The sequence below is a fragment of the Paroedura picta genome, chromosome 1 (assembly GCF_049243985.1).
Source record: "Paroedura picta isolate Pp20150507F chromosome 1, Ppicta_v3.0, whole genome shotgun sequence".
In the NCBI taxonomy this organism is placed as follows: domain Eukaryota; kingdom Metazoa; phylum Chordata; class Lepidosauria; order Squamata; family Gekkonidae; genus Paroedura; species Paroedura picta.
The window spans coordinates 24,406,310-24,423,639 of NC_135369.1; the positions used below are offsets into that span (position 1 = coordinate 24,406,310).

General features: G+C 46.3%; 1 protein-coding gene across 5 annotated transcripts in view; it reads right to left on the reverse strand.

Moving 5' to 3' along the window:
• The window catches only part of EHBP1L1 (EH domain binding protein 1 like 1), a 46,714-nt gene that overhangs the window by 26,193 nt on the left and 3,191 nt on the right, over window positions 1-17,330 (reverse strand). For 4 of the 5 annotated variants that reach the window (XM_077328214.1, XM_077328197.1, XM_077328188.1 and 1 more), the window contains exons 2-8: window positions 6,818-6,875; window positions 6,573-6,668; window positions 6,153-6,206; window positions 4,746-4,924; window positions 4,363-4,517; window positions 2,623-2,658; window positions 680-793 (exon numbers count right to left, since the gene is read on the reverse strand). In XM_077328214.1, coding sequence (XP_077184329.1) covers window positions 680-793; window positions 2,623-2,658; window positions 4,363-4,517; window positions 4,746-4,924; window positions 6,153-6,206; window positions 6,573-6,668; window positions 6,818-6,875 — 692 coding nt within the window. The remainder of the gene's footprint in view (window positions 1-679; window positions 794-2,622; window positions 2,659-4,362; window positions 4,518-4,745; window positions 4,925-6,152; window positions 6,207-6,572; window positions 6,669-6,817; window positions 6,876-17,330) is intronic. The other variant, XM_077328206.1, reaches the window with a different exon arrangement.

Genomic DNA, 17,330 nt, shown 5'->3' on the forward strand with positions numbered 1-17,330 from the left:
TGCAGCTCCACTGCAGAGCCCCTGCTTTGCAAGCAGAGGGTCTCGGGCTCAGTCTGTGCTATGTCCATCTTCGGTTATGCCAGGGCCTTTTCAGTCCTGGCCCCAACCTGGTGGAATGAGCTCCCGGAAGAGCTAAGGGCCCTGCGGGAGTTAACAGCTTTCTGCAGGGCCTGCAAGATGGAGCTCTTCCGCCAGGCGTATGTTTGAGGCCAAGGCAGTGTCCCGTTAGCCCATCTGAGGATCCCCTCCAATACTGAGATCTCTAACATCGAGATCGTTACATTAGATCTATTAGATTGGCACCCACTCTCCTTGAATGTTATTTGAATGTTATTTATCCCACCATGCTGAACATAGGGAAAATTGGGACTGGAATTATGGCCACTGCCGTTTGTATGATGTAATTGGGGGATTTTATTGTGTTTTAATTGTTTTATGTTGTAAACCACCGTGAGTCCTAATTGGGCAAAGGCAGTCTATAAATCAAATTATTATTATTATTATTGTTGTTGTTGTTGTTGTTGTTGTTGTTGTTGTTGTTGTTATAGGTGTTTGGAAAGACTTTTTGCTGCTTAAAGACTTTTTGCTGCCCCAAAGAGCTGCTGCCTATTAGAGTCAACAGTTTGAGGATTTAGATGGACCCACAGGCTGACCTCAGGGATGCTACCCTGGCACTTACCTTCCTTCCTGAGGGCGCTGGAAGAGGCAGAAGTCACAGAGGCTACTCGGCTTGTGCCCTGAGCCGAGGCATCCTCCTCTTCCTCTGCCAGGGTGTTCAAATCCCGGGAAGTATCTGTGTAAAGGAGATGGGAGGAATGAAGTGCAGGGAGAAAAGAAAAACAGAGAGAGGTGGGGTGAGCCTATCTGCTGCTTGCCCAAAATCTCAAATTAATCTAGATCAAGATGGGTAGCCATGTTAGTCTGCCCGTAGGAGTAGAAAAGGAGTCCAGGCGCACCTTAAAGACTAACAAAATTTGAGGCATGGTATGAGCTTTCATCAGTATCTGAAAAGGTGAGTAGTGACTCATGAAAGCTCATATCCTGCCACAAATGTTGCTAGTTTTAAGGTGCTACTGGACTCTTGCTGTTTTCAATTGAATCAGTCTGTTTTCCCTTGCACTTCTTAGATCGGGAACAACCTAATCTGTAAAGCCTTCGGCTTAATCCCCTTTGAGGAGCCAAATGACACATGCTGTTCAAGATGTCCCAGGTTCAATCCCTTGGATCTCCATAATGGAAACTCCAGGACAGGTCATTCATACTCCTCCCCAAGAGGGAAATGATACTTGGGAAAGTCTTGGGAAAGGGGAGACGGTGAATTCTTTCCAAACTGAAACTGACTCTTTCCGATTGCTTTAAATGCTGGTAGGGAAAATTTTGTTGTGCACTACAAAGAAGTCTCTCCCTCTGCCGGGGGCAGGGACCATTTCCCATCAGGGAAGCAATGTGGAACATGGAATGCATGAAAGAGCTGACCCACCCTTCCCCAGAGCCACAGCCCCGATCCATTTTGAGCCCTGATGTAGCTGCTTTCTACAGGCAAACATGGCAGGAGTTCCATTTGTGGAATTCCAGCTCCATGTGTAAGTTTAACCCTTTAGCCACAACTGAAATGCCAGCACAGATCTCAGAACAGTTTTTGATCGCTCATCCCTTGATTGTTTAGTCCAGGCTTTCTCAACCAGGGCTTCATGAAACCCTGGGGTTCCTTGATGGCTCTGGAAGGAAGAAGAGTTGGTTCTTATATGCCGCTTTTCTCTACCCGAAGGAGTCTCAAAGCGGCTTCCAATTGCCTTCCCTTTCCTCTCCCCACAACAGACACCCTGTGAGGTGGGTGAGGCTGAGAGAGCCCTGATATTACTGCTCAGTCAGAACAGCTTTATCAGTGCTGTGACTAGCCCAAGGTCACCCAGCTGGCTGCATGTGGGGGAGTGGGGAATCAAACCCAGCTCACCAGATTAGAAGTCGGCGCTCTTAACCACTACACCAAGCTGGCACCAAGGGTTTCTCATATTGATGGGAGTTAATTTATTTTTTAATGTATTTAAATTTGTTAAACCTCTACTGGGTGATATGACCATATATGATCATGTCAACCTGTTCCCCCCTCCCAAAATGGCCAATGATGGGCCTGGAGGGAGTGGGAAGGGGAGGGACCCTCAGTGGGCGTGTCCACAGCTCTGCTTCCCAACCACATTCTGCACAATCGCGCCACTTCTGGGCTTTCTCAAAGCCTGAAGAATGTTCCATGGGTTTATCAACGGTAACAAGATTGAGAAATGCTGGCTTAGCCTCTTCCTTGATCTTTTGTTCTCCTCTCCGATAAGCAGCACAGGGCAAAGGCTCTTATTCACTTAACTTATTCTGTAAACCACCAGTGGACACTGGCATGGATAAAGGAGGGGATGAAAGATCCAGAGCAAGCGAAACCCCAGGAGAAATAGTCAGACTCATTTCCCCAAATGAGAATTTTGATTGGACCTGAAAGCATGAATGGGAACTGAGAGGAGCACAACACTCCCCTTTTGCCTCTCAGTCATGAAAAGGACCATGTGGTTAATGGAGTATGATTTGATTTTGCACCCATACGCAACCAACTAAAGGGAGTTCGGGGGAGCCTACCTGCAAAATAGTCCGTCAACACATTTTGGAGGAATCCTGAACAGACGAAACAGGCAGGGGGAAAAAGAAAGAGGAAGAAAGAAGGAGAATGACTACAGGCAGAAGACTGGGCATGCAACAGCGCATCCAGGAGAAGACTACTAATCCTAGGAGGGGGGAGAAAATAAAGAGACATTTTAAAAAGTCCATGCATGAGTAATGATGCTTCCAGCAGTGCAAGAAGATGCAGACCCTCCTGATGCAGAACAAAGAAAGCCGGGACCCCATCCCCCAGAGATGTTTGTGGGGCTGGTTAGGAGGGGCTGAAATGCTCTGAAATGTTAAAATAACACAGTACTGGATACGCAGCAGACGGAGTCAAGGCTTCAGAGAAAGTCCGCTTTAAATAAACAATTTTAAATATGCTTCTGTGCCTCATGGTGTCAAAGGATCGACAAAGCCTCAAGAACAAGAGGGGAGACTGGGGGGAGATTTCTCTAGGGTTGTCAGGATAAGGCTTCAGCATTTGGAACAGTTCCTGACCCTCCCATGGCCAGCAGCGGAATAACAAACGGTGCAAATATTTGCAGTTTTTGCATACTACGTAGCTTACTGAGTTTGGACCATGTAAACAAATGACAGGAGCCAAGAGCGTGCACAATCCCAAATTAGTACTGGTGCTGCAGGAAAAGTCCAAGGGGAAGGTGTGCCGGAATCTCAGATTGTGGGGGTAGAAAAGGAAGAGATTTAGGAGCATCTGTCACAAAACTAGAGGGACTCTGGCCCAGGGCAATTCCAAAGTAACCGGCAGCTTTGGGGATGAGCTTGGGAGAAGAAACTTCCTGTTTTCCCCATGTTGTACCCTCCCACATTGAAATACCACTTTCCACATTTAGATCTTTCAGTGCCCCCTTTCTGCCTGACAACACTTGATAAAAAGAGGGGAACAGAAGCACAATAAATGCAACCGTCAGACAATAAAAAGAGATTGAAATTGTTTGCAAAAAGGTTTCATTAATTATTTAAACTGTTTTAAACTCAAACCTGGGTTGAAACAAGTTTAAATACTTAAATCTAGTAGCAGCCAGAAAACTTGCAGCCCACAGCACAAACAGCTATCTTTACCCAAAGAAAGAGAAATCCTCCTTTATGCAAGGGGGAAGAGACTGGCTGGGTCCAAGTCAAGCCTACAGAACATGACGGAAGACACCAACTGGGTCTCCATGGGGGGGGGGGGGGAAGGTCCATAGCCAACAAGAAGGCCCCAACCCCAATAGCTACCCACCCACTTTGGAAGGGGCCATCAATAACAATCTGAGCATTCAGATGAGCCCATACCGAGATTTACATATTTTAGCTTCAAGACCTTTAAGTCTCTGGCAATGCTCTGGCCAGGCTCATCTCTATCCTCAGCAAGACTCCTTTCATATCAAAGTAAACATGACAAGAGCGCAGCAAGGCACCCTGGGGAACCTCAAGTCTACTACAAGCTAACCTTTTACTAACATGCCTTGCAAAAGTTGAACATCCAGAGCTCCTTGTAAGACCTCAGCTCGTCCTCAATTCAATTTTAAATCAGCTTTGGGAAAAACTGCAGGAATCCGGCCGCTTTGACTGGAGATATTGCCAGGAAAGACTGGATACATTTTTAATCCTGGGACACAGCAGTGGGATCAAGACACATCTCCCTCCTCCAGTTTTTCAAGAGACAGCCATTATGGTCTCTGGGACCAGAACCAAGAATTGGGAAGGAGGCCCTACCTTTAGAAGGCACTCCATGACCCGCTCCATCCACCATCCGACTCTGCTTTGGGGCATCCTCGGATTCTTCTTCGCTATCGGCAAAGTCATCCAGGTTGCCAATATCAGAGGGTTTGACGCTCATCAGGCTGGCTAGACTTTGCATGTCCTCGTCCCTGCAGAAGGGCAAGAGGAGAGGAGAAAGGGTGTCATAGGTGGACAACTGCCTTTTGATGCACATAAATTACATGTGAGCGTGTGTGTGAAGGTTGCCTCCTCATGGCAGAATTTTCTGGAGACCTTATGATCTGGAAAGAAGGAGCTGGCGAGGCCCAAACCACTGTCTGGTTAAGAAGGTCCCACGTGTGACCGCCAAGCTCTCCTCCCCTGGAGGTAATACTCACGTGGCTTTCCCCTCATACAGGAATGCGCAACAAAGCGTGAACTGCAGTGTGGCTGCCACCACCTTGACCGACCGCGGCTTCAGCTTCAGCTTTAGCTCGACCTGGGTAGGAGTTGGGCTGGCGAAGCGTTTGAGGTTTATGTCCACTGAAGCCAGCACCTTGCGCTGCCCTTTTGACTCCTGGTGTGGGGGCAATGGACACCGTTTCAGCATACAAACCCTACGCACAAGCTCAGCCTTCCTTTCCCTTGCCCCACAGTTGACCGTACTCTAATGTCTCCTGCCTGCAATGCTCTGAAAGAGCCAAGCCGCACAACACCCATTCTCCAAATTCGATGGAGCCTGGTATCAAAATAGCTACCCTGCTCCTCTCTGCTTCACGGTCATTTTGGGGATGTGTCATGGAGGGGAGCAGCAACATAAATCTACTTTTCAAAACATAAAATCACAGCACAAATTAAAGGAGTCCCTAGTTCAGAAGTCCAACCTCCCATAATTCAAAAGAAATAATGTTCATTTATACACCACTTTTCTCCCCATTGGGAACCCAAAGCAGCTTATATGTATTCCTCTCCTCCATTTTCAGTCTGTGGTGGGCTAAGCTGAGTGTGACCAACTCAAGATGAGCCAGTGACCTCCCATGAAAGACTGGGGACTGGATTTCAACTAGGGTCTCCTACCTCCTAGTTTAACACTCTGAACCACTGCACCAGATCTGGCTCTCACATAATATCGGATACTTTTAATTACCATTGCTATGTCTATAATATGGGCCTCTTGTGGCGCAGAGTGGTAAGGCAGCTGCCTGAAAGCTTTGCCCATGAGGTTGGGAGTTCGATCCCAGCAGCCGGCTCAAGGTAGACTCAGCCTTCCATCCTTCCGAGGTCGGTAAAATGAGTACCCAGCTTGCTGCTGGGGGGTAAACGGTCATGACTGGGGAAGGCACTGGCAAACCACCCCGTATTGAGTCTGCCATGAAAACGCTAGAGGGCGTCACCCCAAGGGTCAGACATGACTCGGTGCTTGCACAGGGGATACCTTTACCTTTTATGTCTATAATATCTTGACCAGCTAAAGATTCCAATTAGACAAACTTAAAAAAATACAAATAAATTGGTCATTGTGACCTATAGTATCTTCTAGCCCAGGCTTTCTCAACCAGAGTTTTGTGAAACCCTAGGGTTTCATGGTGGCCCTGAAACCATTTCCCAAATGGGTGGGAGTTAATATATATATTAACAGCTCGTCGGAAGTCAAGATGGACTTTGGGCAGTAGCAGAAAGAGCTGTTAAGTCACTAAGACCCTGCTTTGTTTCCAGAGGCAAGGAGAAAACCCCACTCCTAGGCCCTAGGCTTGGCCGCTCTAATACCAGGTCCCAGCCCCTGAATCAGGCCTGCTTTAACATACATTTTCAATCACAAAAGTCCAGTCCTTGTCTTCATATTCCTCCACGTGGGGGTCCTGGAAGAAAAAATTAAGAGAGTTGCTCAGTGGGATTAAGTGTACAACGCACAGGACTACAAAAGAAATACACACACTGATTTTGGATACGACACTCGAGTTAGCTTTATAGGAAAAAACTATTCAGGAGCCGAAATGGGGTCACGCATAGGACAACAGACAGCGCAAGTGTGCTTATCTGTGCGCACAGGGAGAGACGCAAGTTTAAACATGGATTTCTGAAAGCAAGCCTTCAGTCCCCTTTGCTCACATTCTACCCAAGGACCTGCTGACAGATCTCAAAAGGGCTTATCTAGACAACTTCTGTGTGTCAGAGCCTACAAGACTGCCCAGGCTGGGTTCGATCCGGACATGTAGATGTCATACCCGATACAGCGTCACCATGATGTCCACATTCTCAGGCACCATCCATACCACGGTGCCTCGATAGGGGTTCTTGATCCCTGGTTGCCAGCTGTGTGCCTGAGAAAAGGAGCAGAGGGACAGATAAAACAAGGCCCTTCAGCGTGTAGCTCTGGCACAGTTTTGAACCCTGCAGCTTCCCCCCCCCCCCCCCGTTGCAAGATTAATCACTCTGGATAACCCCCAACCTGCATGAGAGAGGTACACACCTTGGAACAGATCCGCCGGTTTCTTCGGGTCCAGACCACAACCAGTTTGTCTGGCTGCCTAGGGTCAGAGAGGGAGGAATCAGAAACAGAGTGCAAAAAGAAGCAAGTTTACTAGCCCAAAAAGTTGCCTACTTGTCCTTTTTCCTACGTAGACTATTTGGGGCATTCTGAAGACCTAACATATTCCCATGTACAAATATTTTCCTGCATACCTGTAGGCAATTCTCACTAGCCATAGGTGCACAGCCTCCCACCGAGTTTAGTGTTCTGCTTCCAACAGTAGTCAGCCAGATGCTTCTGGGAAGCCCACAAACAAACAAGACCCAAAGGCCTCCCCCATCAGGATCACCCCACCAGCATTCAGTGGTATGTTGCCCCTAAACATGAAGGTTCCATTTGCCAAATGTGTCCATTAAAAACTACACTACTGCATGTTGGACTGGCAAAAGCCACATGACTGCACAGTAGTTTGTTAACATGCTAGATCAGGGGTAGTCAAACTGCGGCCCTCCATTCGCGAATGCTGGCAGGGGCTCTTGGGAATTGTAGTCCATGGACATCTGGAGGGCCGCAGTTTGACTACCCCTGTGCTAGATTAAGACTGGGAAGACCTGGGTTCAAATCCATGTTCTGCCATGATTTTCACTGGCTGACCCTTGGACAACCGTTCTCAACCTAGCCAAATTACAGCTTAGAGAAGATGGGGGCGGGGTTAAAATATTTATCTGCCGAAGCTCCATAGGATGGTGGCAGAAGTGCTATAGGGTCAAAATCCACTTATAGTGACCTGCTGAGAGTTTAAAGATATTTTAAAGGCAGGAAATGAACAGAGGGGTTTGCTATTGCTTGCCTCACCTTTCTCGGTGGTTTCCCAAATATGTACTAATCCAGGGCCAGTCCAACTCAGCTGATCTGACAAGATCAAGCTAGCCAGGGCCATCCATGCCAGGGCTAAGGATACGATAAAAAACTGAAAGTACAATTAAAAAAAAAGAATACACAGGCTACTCTTTCTCCATAAGCCCATCTAAATAAGTGGCTACTACATTTTGGGCGTAGTCAGCTGTTTATGAAGAATTTTTTAAAATTCCTGCAACTATGATTTAGATGAAGGAATAGAGGGGGTACTTATTAAATCTGCATATGACACTAAACTGGGAGGGGCAGCAAACACACCAGAAGACAGACTCAGAATACAAGACGATCTTGACAGGCTAGAAAACTGGGCTAAAATGAATTTTATTAATAGTGATGATAAATGTAAAGTTCTGCATTTAGGTTGGAAAAATCAAATGCATCACTATAGGATTGGTGAGATTTGTCTTGGTGGTAGTACACGTTAAAAGGATCTGGGGGATCTTAGTAGACGAGCCACTGAACATGAGTCAGCAGCGTGACTCAGTAGCTAAAAGGGCAAATGGAATTTTGGGCTGTATTAAAAGAAGTATGTCCAGATCACGTGAGGTGCTGTTGCCACTTTACTCGGCTCTGGTAAGACTTCAATTGGAGTTCTGTGTTCAGTTTTGGGCACCACAACTGAAGAAAGATGTAGAGAAACTGGAGCGTGTCCAGAGGAGAGGTTTGGAGACCAAGTTGTATAAGGAAAGGTTGAGGGAGCTTTATCTATTTAGCCTGGAGAAAAGACAACTAAGAGGTGATATGATAACCATCTTCAAATACTTGAAGGGCTGTCATAGAGAGATGGAGCAGAGTTGTTTTCTGTTGCCCCAGAGGTAAGGACCTGAACCAAGGAGTTGAAATTCATTGAAAGAACTTTTGGCTAAACATCCAGAAGACGCTCCTGACAGTTCCTCACAGTTAAAGTGATACCTCAGTGGAACAGGCTTCCTTGGAAGGTGGTGGGTTCTCTTTCTTCAGAAGTTTGTAAACAGTTTCTTTAACAGAGGCCAGAGAGTCATCTGACAGAAATGCTGATTTTATTGACTTAGGCAGATTGTGAGGAAAGGATGTGCCAGTGTTTGTCTCTTATGGCCCTTCCTTGCATCCCTAGGGAATTGCTGATCGCCACTGTGGGATGGTAGGTGAATTTCCTCCAAGCCAGGCTGGATTCTGGAGATTTTTTGGGGGGAGGGGGGGAATCATTTGGGCATGAAATCTGAGTCACTGTGGGTAGGCAGGTAGTTGTGCGTTCCTGCATTGTACAGGGGTTAAGACTAGATGACCCTGGAGGCCAATGTCAACTCTATGATTCTATAATTCTAACTACAGTCAATCTGCTTCACTGGGTTACCTTAACATTCTAATAGTAAGAGAGAAAAGAAGTGTCTCTATCCAATTTCTCCATGCTATGCACTATTTTATTTGTTTCCCAACAATGCCAGTTCTGCTCCTGCATTACACAATTCTGCTCCTGCCTTACACAGTCATAATTATTTAAAATAGTTATAATTACAATTATTACCTATGATTGCAATAATTACAAATATAATTATAATTACAATTATTTAAAAATCTCCATTATGCTACAGATTCTTGCTGGGAAACCTTGGGCTAGTCGCACGCACTCAGCCTGACCTACCTCACAACAACCTTGCGAGGATATGACAGTCAAAAGGAGAACAATGTAAGCCACTTTAGGTCCATATTAGTGAGAACTAAACATTTATGCCCTGACTTTGTTCCATCACAAACCCTTAAATAGCATTCATGGGTATCCCCAGTTCTCCCACCTATACTCTTCCCAGACCTACCCCTGCTTAGCTTTATTATGTACTTCCAACCATCAACTATTGTAGAAGATCCTGGGTTCAAGACACCACTCTGCCACGAAGCTCACTGGATTAAGTTTCACTGATTACTTTCTCTCTCTGACAGCCTGATCTACCTCTGGATAAAATGGAGGAGGAGAGAACTGTGCATAACATCCAGCATCCCTTGGCGGAAGACAGGGATGAACAAACAAACATAAAAAAAACTGATATGAAAAATGATTGAGAAAGGAGTGCCTTTGGCCACATACAAAATATGAGGTGGCACAAGCAGAGTCATCTGAAGCTCAGTCCTTCAAAGATGGAGGTCTTGTGGGTGGGTAGGAAGGGACCATGCAAGAAAGCACACCTGCCCCACCCTGGATGGTGTACAGCTATCAATGGCTCACTCCATTAGGAGTCTGGGTGTGATTCTGGATGTTTACCAATGGTCATGAGAGTTGCATGGCTGGCATTCTACCACCTCTGCCAAGCCAAACTACTAGCACCCTACTTGGCCCCAGAACACCTAGCCACAGTGATCCATGCGATGGTCACCTCCAGACTAAACTTCTGCAACTCGCTCTATACAGGCCTGCCCTTAGCCTTGACTGGGAAACTACAGCTGGTCCAAAACGCAGTGGCCAGGGTCCTCACAGCAACATCAGGGGTGTTTTATGTCAGTGTATATATCACAGATAAAAGTTAAATCCCCTTCAGTTTCAAGGGGGGAAAAGGATAACAAAAGATCCTACATTCAGACACTAGTACAAGTCAGAAATTAGGACTGAGAGTCAGTCAATGTCTCCCCTATTCCCTAGCCGTCACCAGCACGTGGCTAGCTTGTTGGCTGTGATGGAAGTTGTCAGTTTCCCCTTTCTACCTAAGCCAGATCAGGGGAGGAAACTGTCTCCAAGGCAGAACTGAGCATCAGGCCAACTGGCGCCTGATCAGGAGCCAAATTCGGTTCCATGTATACAGCCGCCAAGTACTTCAATGAAGCAAGAGTGCGTGGCTGTCACTTTCATGTGCCCAACTCATTTTGAGCCCAGAGTGGGCTTCTCTTGGTAAAGCAGGGCCTTGACCACTGGGGCTGCAGTTTATGGTCTGTGAGGTGGCACAGATGGTGAATTCACATGCAGATTGTCAATTTACATTCTGAAAAGAGCCTTGTGAACGGAGGTTTTCAAGGCCATGCGGCAACTTGAACTTCTGTTCCGCATGGGTGTTATATTGGTGAATACATTTATCTTCCGCTTCCCAGGCTCCCTGGGTGTGTCACCAGTCTTCTACCCCCTCCAAACGGACTAAACCCCACCCAGCCAGCAGTACAAGCACACAGAATTACATGCTTTAGGATGCTTAGGGCTAATCCTGCGTTGAGCATGGGGTTGGACTAGATGGCCTGTATGGCCCCTTCCAACTCTATGATTCTATGATTCTAAAAAGAATCTTTACTGTCCTTCAGGCCCGATCATGTTTTCCTGCTACCTTCTCTAATCATCACAGTTCTTCCCCAGACTGGTCCTTGAGGTAGGACCCAGGATGCCCACACCAGGGCGAATAAAATTCCTTTCCCCATAGGGAATTCAGGTTCAAACCCACAGATGCCAGGGTCCAAGCCCCTGCCACTCGTGCCTAATCTAACATCCCGAACATTCCCATGTTCTGAAACCAGGGGTCTGGGCTCCCTTTTCACCACAAAGAACACCTTAATAACACACAGGCCACAACTGTGGCCCTGATTAAATTCGGTTCTGCTGCTGGGCCCCCAAACCAGCAAAACGAAGCTACTACTGCCACCTCATCTAAACCCACTGAGACTTCCTGTTGCCAGACTTGAGGAGGCAGAAATACTCTCCTGCCACATAGCAGCTGAAAAATTAATTTTTGTTACATGGGTTTCTTTTTCTGATTTTATCCCCACAACAACTCCTGAGGTTGATGAGGCTGATAGAGTCAGTGTTCCATAGTCATCCAGCAAATAATATAGCAAAATAACGACCTGAACCTTGGTCTCTCTTAGAATCATAGAATCATACAGGTGGAAGCTACTTCTAGGGCCATCTAGTCCAACTCCCTGCACAATGCAGAAACTCATATTCTAGTCTGATGCTATAACCACTATACTGTACACACCGCCTCCAGATCCCAGGACTGAACCTCAGCTAAACCAGCAGAATAGGGAGGACACATTTTGAAGCAGAAATTTCTATTGCTAAGCATACTATGAACAATTAGTTGACGTTTATGGACAACGTATGGACAGATGTTTGGAAAGTATCTCTCCCTGCCTTTCTGCTTAACACACCACTCAAGAGAACCGGCAAACTAAAATTTCAAAAAAGAGGAAATAGATAAAATGCTGGATGGAAATATAAAAAAAACCCAAAGCTCTAAAGTAGCAAAAGCCAAGGAACCACTGCCTATGAGCCGTTAATCACAAAACAGCACAACTAAAGAAAAGCAGAATAAAATACCAAATACAATAATGAAAGTAATAAAAGCATTACAACCAGCGATAAAACCAAGCACTCAGCCATAACAACCTAAAAGCATGGAAGAAAGTTCAATAAAATCAGCAAGGGTGTGCATTGCAAAGCACTGGAAGGTTGAACGACAACAGATCAAACTTCCTGCACAGTCACTCATGTGAGCACATTTAAAGATGCTCACATTTAAAGTAGCCTATGCACTTGGGAGAGGAAGCCTATGCACGTCCATGACACTTTATTCCATGACACTCCCATGAAACTGTTCTTGAAAATGCAACCTTTTTGCTTGTATATACCAATAATGGGGAAAAGGTGGAAGTGTCCTGTGTAAATTCAGCCTAAATAGGGCCAGAGACAAGATGTGGCATGGAGTTTCAGAACCTGGGAAGCCACCACCAACAAGACCTCCATACACATCCCCACTGTTCTATGAAATTATAAGCAGCTTTCGTTGATTTGCTCTTTACATACATTAATATACCATTGCCCTGTTCTCTGGTTTTGTGGTCTGCTATCCTTAACACTATTTCGCTCACTTATATTTGAGAAACAGCCTCTTGGGAGGAGACTGTCCGGGGCCCTGTCCATCCATATCCACCCTGATTGGCCCTCCCCTTCCAGCTCTCACCCTCCCTCCTTGCCTGCTAGAAGCCTTGTGTCTGCAGCCTCCATTGTCGCCCACAAGGAGAGAGGCAGTGACAGGACTTTGCGGCCCGCAGGTACGCTCCTGCTGGGAGGGGGCCTCCCTGCAGGCCGCAAAGCCCTGTCGCCACCAGCGGCGGGAGGCTTTCCACTCCCTTTAGCTGCGGCGAGAGCACTTGCCAGGCCAAAGAGGGCCTCCCGTGGTAGCGCTGCCGCCAGTGGGGGGAAGCTTTCCACTCCCTTTAGCCCACTTTATGGGCCAAAGGAAGCCGTGGCCACCATCTCACACTGTCCTGCCTGCCACCCCTTTCAAAGCCCATTTTTATAATGGGCTTTGAATCTAGTTATTTATAATTGTGTAATCCACTTGGTGTCTCAGTCAGACTATAAATGAAGTAAATAATGATAATACTGAAAGACACAGACACATCAGTGTGGCAGCAAGAACTGATCCTGGGTCCAGCTCAGCTGCAATGGAGTTTCTGCTATGCAGCAACTGGAGGCCATTTTGGAGTCATTAAGTTGGCCACCTCTGGCCCACTGTGTTCAGTTCCTCAGGAGGTTCTCTCAAACAGACTTTGCTGCAACGCCCAGGGACAGCAAAAGAGAACAACTCTGCTTCATTTCCATGAAGTACATGCAAGAGTTCCCAGTGGCATTGGGACCCATCTTAGCACATAGACATGTTCCTCCTCACGTACCTAAACACCTAGCCAGGATCTGACGGGTCACCTACAGCTTCCATCTTAAGATGATGACATCTGTCATTTGCTAGTGCTAGGAATCTTGGGAAAGCAGAAGCCAGTTATATTGGCTGCTGATTTTATGGCCAGAGGTTACTGACAACCAGGTCCCCCCACATACTAAAGAGTGCCTTACAGCAAATGTGGCTATGTTACATGGAGCCCACCTCCGAAGTCTTACCTCCCCTCCCAAAAAACTTTTCTATGGGTTTTAATAACCGTGACTATAGCAGAAGGGACCACACCACAATGAGAAAGTAGCTCCGATGCCCAGCTTCATCTAACGGCATCATTTATCCTCCCAAGCCAGCGGCCAAAGGCTAATTTTAGCCCCAGGGCTGCGAGGTCATAAATCCACTGCAGGCCGCTGGGTTAAATTTGGGCTCAGAAAAGAAACTCAATACAGCCACCTTTCTCCTCTCCTCACAGAAAGGCCTAGCAATGTCAGGATCACTTTCACCACAGAGCTAGGAAGGTGGACCAGCTCCTGACACGGGCTGTATATCCAAAGGTTATTCTCAGGACGGGGAGAGCACTGAAAAGTGCAATCCTAAATCAATGGGCTTAGTGGGGTATAATTCTGTTTATGAGTGCACCAAAATTCCACCCTGGGAGCCGTATCTTCTAGCTACTTTTTGTACATGTTCACAGGCTATAGTTCCTAGCGGAAATAAATTTCAGTTTTGTAACTAGATGCTAGAAAATATTTATTTATTTATTTATTTATTTGTTTATTTGATTTCTATACCGTCCTATATGGCTCAGGTTTGCATACAACACCATAGGGGGATACATGAAACGAATCAACATACAACAGTCAAATACAACAATAACAATCCAACAGTGGTTCTAAACAACACAACTTGATGATTGTCTTGATGATTGTCAACAATCCTGGAAAAACACCTCCATACAATCAATGATCCTTGGGCCCTGTGTAGGAGATATGCCTAAAGAATAATTTCCTGCCACCATTTAATCCTCAAACCAACTTCAGAAGGTTAATTGGGCTAACAGGGAGTGATTGCCCCAAGGTCATCCGGCAAGTTTGTGGCAAAATGGATATATGAACCTGGGTCTCTCTAATCGTGGTGTGAATCACTGATCTTCTTCAAGCTGTAGGCCCTTTTTGGACACCATAATAAAATGGCTGCTACAAAGGCCAATCGCAGAACACTGGAAAGTTCTACAAAATGTTAGGAGGTCCCAAGCCAAATACCCTCCTACAACAGAGAAAGCTGTTTCCAAATTGGAGCTCCCTGCAGACACAAAGGGCAGGACTGAGGCCCTCCTGAAGTATCTCTTGTGTCAGTGAAATACAGAAATGGCGGCTTACAGCAAATGAAAAACATACAGTCCAGGTTTATTGGTATTCAAGACAGACTCAGGCTTTAACTGTAGCAGAAAGTTTACTACTATGTTTACTAAGTTTACTAGTATGAAAGTTTACTATATGTGTTAAGAGTCACATAAGCATTTTTAACCCAAAGAGCTTGGCCCGGGGACACTTACTGTAAAGTATCTGAACATGAGCAGAATGCTTTCATCTTACTGCAGATGTCTCCCCTCATCGGAGATATGAAAATAAAAGTTTTCAAAAGGGGACAGCACTAGTTTCAGGAAATTAAAAACCTTCGCACTAGGAACAACAAACTGGGCCTAAGAGAGAGGCAGTTTGAACCATGCCGGAGATTTTCCATCCTTAGCTGGTTGATGTTAACAATACATTTCTGTGATGATGGTACTATTACTTGCAGGAGCTTAATTTAGCCTCAGAACTTATTTTACAACAACAACTCAGCCTTGTATCAATGAAGCTTTCAGGCTGAGCTTAAACCAGCATCCATCCATCCATCCATCCATCCATCCATCCATCCATCCTGCCAAGTCATGAGAATTAGGGTGGGGCTGAGCCTTGACTCACAGAAAAAGGCATGGGCTGAAGAAAGACTGAGGGCCCAGTAGCTGGAGAACCACCTCGGTTCCCAAAGTTGATGGGCCTCATTCTGTTTTTATTCCACTGGGCCCCCATCTGATAAACCACACACCCCTTTTAATTGTTCAGACCTTCTGGTATTCTAACACACCCTCCTTAGCATCCACGCTCCCTTTTCCATTTTTAGCTTCTGCAATGACTAAATATTTATCATTTCCCAAGGCCCTTATACGGTCTTTGTCATGTCAGAAAGGGGGGGGGATCTTATTGCATCCTTCTCTGCCTGTCTCGTAAAAGTATTCCATTTGCATCTTCCATAGTCTAGCTGTTGCTTCTTGCCCTGGCTATGGGAGGGGGGTACACATCTACTGAAGACCATTTTGCCTCCCCTTCAAACAAACCTGTCAAACAAACCAGATGATACAATGCAAAAGGCAGATACATGACCATGCCCATCTGAGACTCTATAGGGGAGGCATGCTACCTCTTACACAACATACTATTTCACTGGCACCGCAATAAAGTGGTTGGCATGCATGTGCCCTGGGTGAGCTGTGCCCACCCCGATTCTCCTACCCACTTCTATAGCCCTCCCCCCTCCGATGTCTCCTTTTCCTGTTCTGAATTCAGCCTAACAAGGAAAACGAAATGGCAGTCCAGTAGCATCTTAAAGGCAAATCAAATTTATTCCAGTTAGTCGTTAACGTGTCACAGGTCTACTGTCTTATTTTATTGCTGCCCATCTGGAATTACTCTACCAAGGAGTTCAGGAAAACACAACAACCATTGGCTTCAGTATGAAAGTTAACAGGGAATGAGAAGATGAATCTAATTCCAGCCTGCTCCCCACACCCCCAGAGACTTTCCTCTATCCCAAAGTTGTCCATCAGAAGGGCTCACGCTGTCTGTCAATGTTCAGCCTTAGATCCTATTTTACAATGCCAGGATTCAATCCAAAAGATGCTCAGTGTCTCTGTTCATGTACAATGCATTTTTTGCTTAGAACTGAAAAACAAATTTTCTACCCTATAGGTCTGAGCTTAAGGGAAAGAGGTTTGCCTACTGCAGAGGGCTGAGCTTTGGCATTTCTCCACCTTGCTTTTCATTCACACAAACAAAGCAATGAATGTTAGCCCAGGCCAGCCCTGAAGAACTCCAGAACTCCTTTCAGACCTCCTTTTCTCCTTTGTCCCTCTACTGTGGATGCAGGCTTTTGGCCCAGAACTTCCAATACCTAAGCAAAACCCTGGAACCATGAGAAAAGGCACATGTCCTGGAGCGTGGGCAGAGAACTAACGCTGGCACATATTAAGAAGGTCCAGGCTCAAATCCCCATTCTGCCATGGAATTTATCGGGTGTCATTGGGCCAGTTATACTCTCTCAGCCTGATCTACCTCACAGGGATGTTGTGAGAGCCAGTTTGGTGTAGTGGTTAGGAGTGCGGACTTCTAATCTGGCATGCCGGGTTCGATTCTGCGTTCCCCCACATGCAACCAGCTGGGTGACCTTGGGCTCGCCACGGCACTGATAAAACTGTTCTGACCGAGCAGTGATATCAGGGCTCTCTCAGCCTCACCCACCCCACAGGGTATCTGTTGTGGGGAGAGAAATGGGAAGGCGATTGTAAGCCGCTTTGAGCCTCCTTCGGGTAGGGAAAAGCGGCATATAAGAACCAACTCTTCTTCTTCTTCTAAATGGAGGAAAGAAGAACAATACAAGCCCTTCCCCCCAATGGTGGGGATAAAGTGAAATAATATGAGTGCTAGATGTTGGGTAGACCCCACCTCTGCTATCTACTGTACCTTCAAGGGGGCAGGAGAACAAAGGCCACTGGCCTTTCTTGGGTGAGATGCCCCGATTATTCTCAGGGGCATTCCAAAAGACCAGAAATGAAAGGAGAAGACAGCCCATGGCTAGACCATTTCACCAGACTTTTATTCCAATCCCAACAAATGCTTCCGCACGGTTCCTATGGCAGAAGGCAGGTC